General features: G+C 38.8%; 1 protein-coding gene across 2 annotated transcripts; it reads left to right on the top strand.

The window, feature by feature from the left end:
- Positions 1–563: 563 nt before the first annotated feature.
- Positions 564–10,139, top strand: LOC126995569 (uncharacterized). 2 transcript variants are annotated; one of them, XM_050855223.1, is made up of 4 exons: positions 564–785; positions 7,172–7,364; positions 7,739–7,961; positions 8,713–10,139. In XM_050855223.1, the coding sequence occupies exons 1-4, from the start codon at positions 691–693 to the stop codon at positions 9,648–9,650; spliced, it is 1,449 nt and encodes a 482-aa protein (XP_050711180.1). In that variant the 5' UTR covers positions 564–690; the 3' UTR covers positions 9,651–10,139. The 2 variants fall into 2 exon arrangements, with proteins under 2 accessions (XP_050711180.1, XP_050711181.1); XM_050855224.1 differs by lacking the exon at positions 564–785 and adding an exon at positions 850–1,660.
- The last annotated feature ends 144 nt before the right edge of the window (positions 10,140–10,283 follow it).

The raw sequence follows: 10,283 nt of genomic DNA, 5'->3' as shown, positions 1-10,283 counted from the left end.
AGAATTATAAAGGGAAAGTTGGGATTTCTTAAGGAAATTGAAAAGAGAAGCAAGGAAAGATGGGCAATGAAAATAATGCAGGAGAATGAAAATAAATCCACCTGAAGGAAAGTTAGAGAAGTGGTTATAAAAAAGAAAGTTGGAAGGAACGAACGAGACAAATGGGAGGGAATTAATGGAAAGTCGACATTAAGCTGGTAGTGTAGGAAAAGCCAGAGGGAGTAACCTGGCACACAGGAGACTGGGGGAGCAAGCTCTTGTTTCAAGCAAGACCTGGAACCCTGGAGGTAAATGGCAGGAACAGGGCAGAGGCAGTAGAACATAATAATTGTAAAATCATACTAAAATGGATCAAGAGTGGCATTGCAAGCAAACACAAGTGTTCCTAACATAGTGTTGGGAAAAAAGGGAACAAATTCTTGAATACATCCATGGAAAAGGGAAAAAAAGTAATTCAAGCAATAAGCTATGAAAATTATAGTGCAATTGTGTATTACAGAGAAAAGATAAATAACTGAATGCGATTACGAATCAAAATGTGTGAATAACCAGCAGAAGGGTCAAGAGGACGAGGACCTACGAAGCGATACAGGTCAATGCCTTGTCCAAAGGAGTGTAACTACTGCATACCTACAATTATAATTCTGACTACCGAACACTTGGACTTGGACCACGGCGGTGTGGTGAGGCATGTGTTGGTGGACCCCACGGCCTGCCGCCGTGCAGAGCCGGGGGCGGGCGGGCTCAAGCACCGCGGCCCGCCTCGACACCGCCGCTCACGGAAGGTAAACATTGCGTATTTTAACATTGTTTGCATGTTCTAGGCACAAACATGGGTGTATTTATCAAGCCACAACACATTTTAATCATGTAGATGTATCGGGTGTCACTTTTTAGGCACATCCATAGCTACATATGATCTTCCTGACCCCCTCATCTTCGACGGGCCGTCTGGGCGGCTTCAGCCTGTTTGTTTTGAAGGCGGCCTGGCAGCGGCCATCTTACTTTCTAGATGAACGAAAACAGGGCATCCTATTGCCACATAGTTAATATCAGTTGTTATTAGCAATGTACAAGACCTGTTAAACTTCAGTGAACATCATGCCTCATTTCTAACGAAGTAATCAATAAGTAGTACACTTACAATTAAAAGCTCTTCTTTTGATCTATCGGCATAAGATTTTTATCATTATTGCACCAGTATTGGCTAATTACGCAAGAGTGTAGTATGCTCACGTTTTCTTTACACACTAAAAGGTTTCGTATCTACCAGTAAATGCAATCAGCACAAATCTATTATAGAAGAAACGAACAATGTTTAAGTAACCCTCGAAGAATAGGGAAGTTTTCTGTGACCCCAGTCCAAGTAGGCCTGCATGCTTACCATTGCTTGGGCACCAGTGTTTCTTTCCTTTAAACCCAACTACCCACCCACACATACACATCCTTATTCATCTCCCCACATTTCTCTTCTTCCCTTTCTACTTTCCTCCCTCCTCTTCCTTGTATTCCCTTCCTCCCGTCCTTCCCTGCCTTCCCTTCCTCACATGCACCCTCAAACTGTTTGAAGAGGGAAAGGCATGATGGTGGGTTGTATGGCTCATGGCTGTTTTAACCAGGACACGAAAGCCACACGAGACAGGGGCATCACATTTCACAGGTAAGCCATCCACAGCTAACAGTGACTAAACCAGGTGATCCATATCATAAGTAGCTCACCTAATTCACTCACCTTACCCATATTTTAACTTCCTATGTTTGAAATCAAGTTTGTTAATTTTTCATACCTGCTAATTTTTTTTTGTTTATCCTTTTAGTTTACCAGACCTTATTTATTTGTATTGTGTATCTTCTCCTTTATTCCCATTATCTCTATTTATCAGTTATTTTTTATATGGTGCATATGAAAATTTCCCTCACATAATTCATCTTGAAAAACAGATGAGGTATATACCATGAAAAATTTCCCAGTAATTAATATTATTATGCCAAAGTAATCTCCCCTTTATCGAATACAAATTAAGTGCCTTTAATCACTGGGAATAATCCAAGTTCTCTCGCCCATGTATTTCCCTGGTAAAGCTTCTCTGTACAGACTCAAGCCAAGATCACCAATATGACCTAAATTCCAAACAGAGGATGCATACCGTACTCTAATAAAGGGCACACATGAGTATTGAAAAAAGGGTGGGATGCATCATGGTTCATAGTAGATTTAATAAGTGTAATGAGTGCTATTCAAGCTGCTTTATGAATGGTGACTGATACATGCTGATGAAACTTGAGGTTGTTGTTCACATTAATGTCTAAGTCAAAAGCAGATTCCTTGAATGGAATAGGTAAATCATTAACACTTTATGAAACATTATGCCCCAATCCACCCCCCAAAATCATTACTTCTATAGTCTATCGATTTTAGCTTGAGCCCTTGGGCCCGACTCACACAATGGATAACTCAAGTAGATCTCACTCTCATGCCCTGCACAGCCATGCAAAAGCGAGAGAGAGGTAGCGACCCTCTCTGAGGAGAGTAATAGAGTGATGTGGCACCAGCGTGGTCTCGTGGGGAATCCCTGAGTCATGCCCAAGGGCTCAAGATAAAATCGATAGACTATAGGAAATCTTTAAGCAACACATTTAGATGGGTTATGAAAAAAGACCACAAGAAACAGACACCTGAAAGAGAGTATTGATATCTCTCAGGCACATACTTGCCATAGCTAGCATATCCTCTGTTGAACCTGCTTTGATGATAATGTATGACTTCAAATGAATAGCAAAAATCTTAGTGGACGAGACATTATCAATATTGATTCAGGCAATATATATTAGAAATAGTAAGGGACCAAATACAGACCCTTAAGGTACACCACTGGTTATCCTCTTCGTTGATTTTTTTTCATGAGCCACCACGTACCACATTCATAACCCGATAATGAAGAAAATCTTTATATCAGTGATTATGCCAGTGATTCCCAAATGTCTTGATTTATCAAGCAAAACATGGCAGACTACATCAAAAGCTTCAGAAGAGTCAAACAAAATAAAATCAATAAATTTTCCAATGTCCAATGGCAAAGTTATATCATTATAATTATTTCAGTAACAGCTGATCCTCAGTAGACCCTCCAGGGTGAAATCCATACTGATCCTGAGACAATAAGTTACAATCCTGTAAACAATCATGTAACAATTTAACTATAATTCTGTTGAGTGATTTGCAGTTAACAGATTTTAAAGAAACCAATTTATATTTAAGTGGGTCTGCCCAAGAACCATTTCTAAAAATTGGTACAAGAGATTTCACCCATCTAGGTGGTAAGCTGCCTGTGGTATAAGATGTTTGGAATATGAGCATCACTGGGTAAGATAACTGATCAATACATGCTTTCATAAAATAAGGGTGAACATCATCCAGGCCTACAGCTAAAAGGGAGTTAAGTTGGGAAATAGCAGACACCACAGATTCTGTGGTAATAACAGGGTCACTCACTTGACCTTCAAAAATTGATGGCAGAAAGGGTTAGTAGGTGTATCTTGTGTATAAACTAAGCCAAAAGCTGTCGCAAATGTATTTCCCATAGCCATTTGTTCATTGACAGTATGTCCCTCAGGTGATTTCAAAGGTCTTATACCCACTGTGCCAACTTTTTAATTCCTTATATATGTTTGAAAAACTTTGGGATTATGTACCATACTCTTAACTAAAGAACACTCATTTTCAATCTGTTTATTAATAACAAAAGATCTGAAGCAGTGGTAATTCATAAAAACTGCTGGAGCACCTCCTCAGTTTCAGCTTCATGCCTCCCCCATCAGATGGCATCTGTGCACAAATTAATTTATACTGTTTCCACAAGTACTGCCTTCTGTGTTTGAGAGATGCTGCAGGTTTGGCTGGCCAGGGAGGATGTTCATGGTGATTGCTAGAGACCGGCACAAACTGTCACCAATGTCTCAACAGTCTCCAGAAAATGTTTATACAAGTCGTCAGTATTAAAGTGTTTAAACTCAAAATCCTAATCAGTTTGTAAAAGAGGATGAGCAGCCATATTATAATGTCTCATTCATTAGTAAGGAACCATATATGAATTTTCTGAGTCAAGACCTATAGTAATTTTTTTGAGTTTTGTTAGGTTAGATTAGGTTAAATTTAGGCCTTAGGGTATCTTCAAACACATGATAACCAGCAACTTATGGTATAAATTAACAAAGAATGGCCTTACTTTATTGTATAGAAAGTCTCATCAGCAAGGAAGCATATATGAAATTTTTGAGTCAAGACAAATAGTAACTGTTTGGGGTTTTGTTAGGTAAGGTTAAGTTTAGAGTATCTTCAATTACATGATTGCCAGCATCTTATGGTATAAATCAACAAAGACTGACCTCACTTTGTTGTTAAGAAAGCCTCATTAGTAATGAAGCATATATGAATTATCTGAGTTAAGACCTATAGTAACTGTTTGGGGTTTTGTTAGGCTAGGTTAGGTTAAGTTTAGCATATCTTCAAATGCATGATAGCCAGCACCTTATGGTATAAATTAACAAAGAATGGCCTCACTTTGCTGTATAGAAAGTCTTATTGGTAAGGAAGCATATATGAATTTTCTGAGTCAAGACGAATAGTAAATGTTTGGGGTTTTGTTAGGTTAGGTTAAAACATGTGATAGCCAGATGGTATAAAGCAACAAAGAATGACCTCACCTTGTTGTATCGAAAGTTTCGTTAGTCAGGAAACATATAGGAGTTTCCTGAGTCAAGACCCATAGTAACTGTTTGAGGTTTTGTTAGGTTAAGTTAAGTTTAGGGTATCTTCAAACACAAGATGGCGTCACTATAAACACTCGCCTGCGCCAGAACGGGCTGGGGCGACCATCAGGCCCCACCGGGAAGAAGCCTACTGGCATAATAGGCTGCGACGTAAAAACAAAAAAAAAAAAAAAACATAATAGCCAGCACCTTATGGTATTAATCAACAAAGAATGACCTCACTTTGTTGTATAAAAAGTCTCATTCGTAAGGACACATTTATGAATTTTCTGAGTCAAGATCTATAGTAACTGTTTGGAGTTTTGTTAAGTTAGGTTAGATTAAGTTTAGGGTATCTTCAAACACATGATAGCCAGCATCTTATGTTATAAATCAACAAAGACTGACTTCACTTTGTTGCATAGAAAATCTCATTATGAAGGAAGAATATATGAATTTTCTGAGTCAAGACTCAAGACCTATAGTAACTGTTTGGGGTTTTGTTAGGTTAGGTTAGGTTAACTGGAGGGTGGCATGTGCCTCAATAAGTGTCAATCCTTCCTGCGCCACCACCAGGCTAAGGGACATTCACTAACAGCCCCCTAAAACTGAAGTCTAAAGAGGCAACAATAACCACAGTCACACAAAAAAAATGCCTAAAAGCAGCTTAGGCAAACATAATTTTTCTCAGTTTTCAAAGTTCCTGAAAAGTCCTAAAAAGTCCCAAAATTCCCAAAGAAAGATAATCAGTTCAAAATTCCCAGGAATTTTACAACCCCATATATCCGCACATCAAGCAAACCCACTGAGTGTGGCCAAGAAAATTTAAGCAATTGAAAAAAGTAAGGTCAGTAGGAGACAACCCTAAGCCATGAAAATCATTGCTTCAGTCTGGAGTGGATATTCTTCACATGATCAGTGGGACAATAGCTGACCATACACACCTAGTTGTATTTACCTAGTTGTGATTTACTGGAATGGAGCTATGCTCGTGCTATCCTGTCTTTCCAGCGACTTCCATCTAATTTGGCCTTAAATGCGCTTATTGACTTAGCCTGTATCACTTCCCTCTCCAGCCCATTCCAGGCCCCCACACATCTCTGCGGGAAGCTGTTCTTCTTGATGTCTCTTCTACAATTTCCCTTTCTCAACCGTTTTCCATTTCCTCTCCAGTTTCTCTCTTCTCTTATCAAAAGGTCATCTCTATCCAATTTCTCCAGACCATTCATCATCCTATACACCGCTATTAAATCTCCTCTTTCTCTTTTACTTTCCAATGTAGGGAGGTTCAGCCTCAGCAATCTTTCTTCATAAGGCAGGTCTCTCAGCCTAGGTGCCATTTTTGTTGCCGCCCTCTGTATCCTCTCCAATTTTCTAACGTGTTTCTTAAGTGATGGTAACCAAGCCACTGATGCATATTCTAGTCTAGGGCGTATCAAGGTCACAAGTAATTTCCTTAGCATGTCCTCATCAAGGTATGTGAACGCTGCTCTGATGTTCCTCAGCAGGTTGTATGTCTCAGCTGATATTTTATTCATGTGTCTTTCTGGAGACAAGTTCTCTGTGATCATCACTCCAAGGTCTTTTTTTTCTTGTCTTGTCTAACTTATCCTTACCCAACTTATAATGTCCCTCTACTCTCCACTCTTTCCAAATTCAATAAAACTGCACTTTCTGGTATTAAATTCCATTTTCCACTTCCTGCTCTATTCCCACACTGTGTCCAGGTCTCTCTGGAGCAGCAAGCAGTCATCCTTTTTTTCCACTCTTCTCATTATCTTAGCGTCATCAGCAAACAGACTCATATAGCTATCCACTCATTCTATCATATCATTAACATATACTGCAAACATAATTGGGGCCAACACAGAGCCTTGCGGAACTCCACTCATGACATTTTTCCAACTTGATTTTTTGTCTCTAATAGTTGTTATCATCATCCTGTTCTTCAGAAAATCCTCCATCCACTTTAGAAGTCCTCCTCCTAATTTACCCACTGTCTCCAGCTTCCACATCAACCTGCTATGCAGCACCTTGTCAAAGGCCTTTTTCAAGTCCAGGTAGACAGCGTCAGCCCATCCATCTCTCTCCTGCACAACATCTATCACCCTTGAATAGAAACACACCAAGTCTGTCAGGCATGATCTTCCTTTCCTAAATCTGAACTGTGTGTGTGTGTGTGTGTGTGTGTGTGAGAGAGAGAGAGATAGTAGCCAGTAGTGCCCCTAAATGTAATTTGGGGTTGAAGGGGTTAAAGAAACCTCCCTTTAAGTCATGATAAAGCATAGTAAAAAAATTCCCCTAGAATATCCTTGTCATATACGTAGGAGTCACCATACTGAGGTTCGTCATTTCCACAGGCAATATAGTGTGTATGTGTTATATTTTGTTGTAAAACACATGCATATTCTTTTGATTTTAGATTTCCTGTAAATACGAAGAGATGTCACCTATGGTTAAAAAACACAAAATGGATAAACTGGACACCGGATGAGAATTCATCGCTGTGCTCTGACCACTTCACTCCCGAGTGTTTTGACAAGACAGGCCAAACAGTGCGCCTGCATCCCTCAGCAGTGCCAACAGTGTTCTATTTCCCTCCACATCCTCACAAGGTGATACAACTGTTTAGTTTCTGCCTTAGTTCATTATTATCATTAGTAATTGTAGGAGCAGTAATATTAGTTCAGCTTTGATGAGTGATGCAAGTGTATTTCAAAGATTTTAGACAGCAATGTTCTTTTTCCCTATAAAGCACATCATAAAAAAAATCCTGTATTTTTAATCAATTGAACACTACCTCTCAAAAGCATATAGCTTCTTAGGTATCACATTATTTGATCTCATACTATTTGGAACACAATTGAAAATCGTATAGTTACATGTACCAATTCAGATAGTTTAAGCTTGTATATCTACTAAATTTTCATATTAATTGGGACCTGTCTATATGAAATGTTCAATCTTATTGGATGGGGTTACTTTACAGAGAAACAATAAGTCAAGAAAATGTCAGGCTCGTGTAGAGAAGGTTCCAGGTGATGCTGAGGTTGGCACATCTTCACCATGGAAGACTGTGTCATCACATCCACTGAGTCCAGTCATTCCTGTAGCTCAAGTACTTTCACCAAAGGAAATCTTGCCAGTACATTCACAGGAAACATCAGCACCGGTTCAACAGCTTGCATCACTCCCACGTCCAGGATGTTCAGGTATTTGAAGTGGATCAGTCTCACCAAGCATTTCCTATGAAGCACTGAGTCACAAGGTTTAAAGCATGCATTGGCCAGCCCTGAACACAGATATACTGAATAGAGAAATGAAAACACCATTTGTATTGTGGATCAATTTGAAACCTCAAAAAGGAAGACATTTTTATTGTCTACTATAAAAGAACATTGTGTGATATATTGGAAGTTGTGAAACAACTACAACTGGAACAAAAAAGTTGCAGCACTTCTACCTACCTTTGCAGATATTTGCCCTGGAGAATTATGAACAATATGAATCATTGGAATAATTTGGTATAATTTTACTTTTAAATCAGTGAAATGTCAATTCAGATGATTGATTTGACTGCTAATGAACAGTGAATGGAGAGTGGCTATTAGAATGGGGCAGACACCTGTGAGAATGTATAGCCTTTTGAAACGAGGGAATACAAGTAGAGAATTGTTTTGGTTTGATATTTCAGTTATTTTTAAATTAATTCTTTACCACACCCTTGTACTGACTGAATGACCTATCTCAACCTGAATTAATAATGACCCACCCCAACCACATAGCCTAGTCATGCCCAAAATTTATGACAGGTGCAATGCAGTATTGCCTCATGCTTGCCAAAGGTACTTAAAAATGCACCTAGCTGCCCTGTTGCTTTGAAGGGGGCACACCTGAAACTTCCTCAATTTGATCCTTTCATCAGACTTCATAACTTTTAAAACTTTTCTTAATGCATTACAGGTATTAACGGCAAGCACAAATCCATGCCATCACCAAGTACATTAACTGTAGAAAATGAGAAGTTAAGGAAAAATATAAAGGAGTTGGAGAAAGAGAAGTTGATGAACAAGGAATTCTGCCAAAATGTGATGTCCATGGATTCCCTTCCTGACATAAGGAAGAGGTTCTACACTGGACTTCCATCCCCAGCTGTGATCACCTGGCTCATCAACCTGGTCTGTGGATGTTTCAGGGACTTCAAAGAAATCAGTCCACCAGACCAGCTCTTACTGACTCTGATGAAGCTGAGGTTGGGTCTTTCCACATCTGATTTAGCAGTTAGATTTGGTATTACTAAGAAATTGGCCTCTGTTGTAGTTGAAAATGTTATCCAGAACATGGCTTGCAAATTGAAGTTCTTGATTAGCTGGCGATCTAAGGATTCGCCACTAAACGAATTCAATGCCTCTACAGCTAACCAAGATAAATCAACCATCATGATTGACTGTTTAGAATTTCCCATTGAGGAGCCACTCACCCCATCAGCCAGAGCTCAGACATGGAGTGAGGGCAAGGAGTGCAGCACCATTAAGGTAGTGACGGGCACGGCACGCCATGGCTTGATAATCTTTGTATCTCAGTCTTGGGGTGGGAAAATATCCAACAAAGAATTGATTCTTCGTTCAGGCTTTTTAAGTGAAATTGAGTCAGGTGATATAGTGATGGCAAACAGGGATTTTTATATTGGAGATGACTTACATGTTTTGGGAGCAAGTTTTCAGATTCATCAATCTAAACCATATTCTGTAAACAGACTGAGGCATTCTGCTATGAAGTATACATTTGAAAGACTTAAGGCTTATAAGATACTGTCAAAACCACTCCCTCTCTCCATCCTTCCTTACTTTGATGAGGTTCTTGTTTGTTGTGCGGCCCTCGGAAATTTACACCTAGCATAAGTTCTTGAGACTTCTTAAGTGTACATACTTTTTTACCACTTTTGATATTGCCTGCTTGTATCTGTTCCTCAGCACTTTCAAACTTACTGCTGCAGGTTGTGTGAAGGGGTCCATGGGAGTGCCCTTTATTTCTTTTGCATCGTCATAAAACACCTTCCAGATTATCAGAAAGGCTCTATAACTAAGTACATTTCTTAGTGTATTTCCTATATTTTTATACTGTAATTTTTTTTATTAAAAATATTGTCTAATCACAGACAAAAAAATTTAATGTAATTATTATTGTGAATTGCCTAATACAGAGAAGTGATGAGGTGAAAGGGGATTTTTCATGCAACAAGAAACAAGAAAATGGAGAGTTTTGCAGGGCCATGTTCAGCCATATTGGGCCCCTGCATCTGTTTATAAACCAACATCTCTGTTACTCAACAAATGATAGTGTTGATGCTAAAATAATAACCTATTAACACAAAATTATCTCATTGATCAAAATAAATTGCTACTGGTGATGGACTTAATTCATTATTCAATCAGATTTAAATTCGTAATTTTCAAATGTTTAAAACTGATTCCATTAACAATCTTTTGATCACATGAATCATAAAAAAATAGCTAATAGAAAAAGTTTTCTTT

Source organism: Eriocheir sinensis, chromosome 8 (genome assembly GCF_024679095.1).
Source record: "Eriocheir sinensis breed Jianghai 21 chromosome 8, ASM2467909v1, whole genome shotgun sequence".
NCBI classification, from domain to species: Eukaryota; Metazoa; Arthropoda; class Malacostraca; order Decapoda; family Varunidae; genus Eriocheir; species Eriocheir sinensis.
Note: the sequence above shows the minus strand (reverse complement) of the source record. Positions and strands in the feature narration are given on the sequence as shown.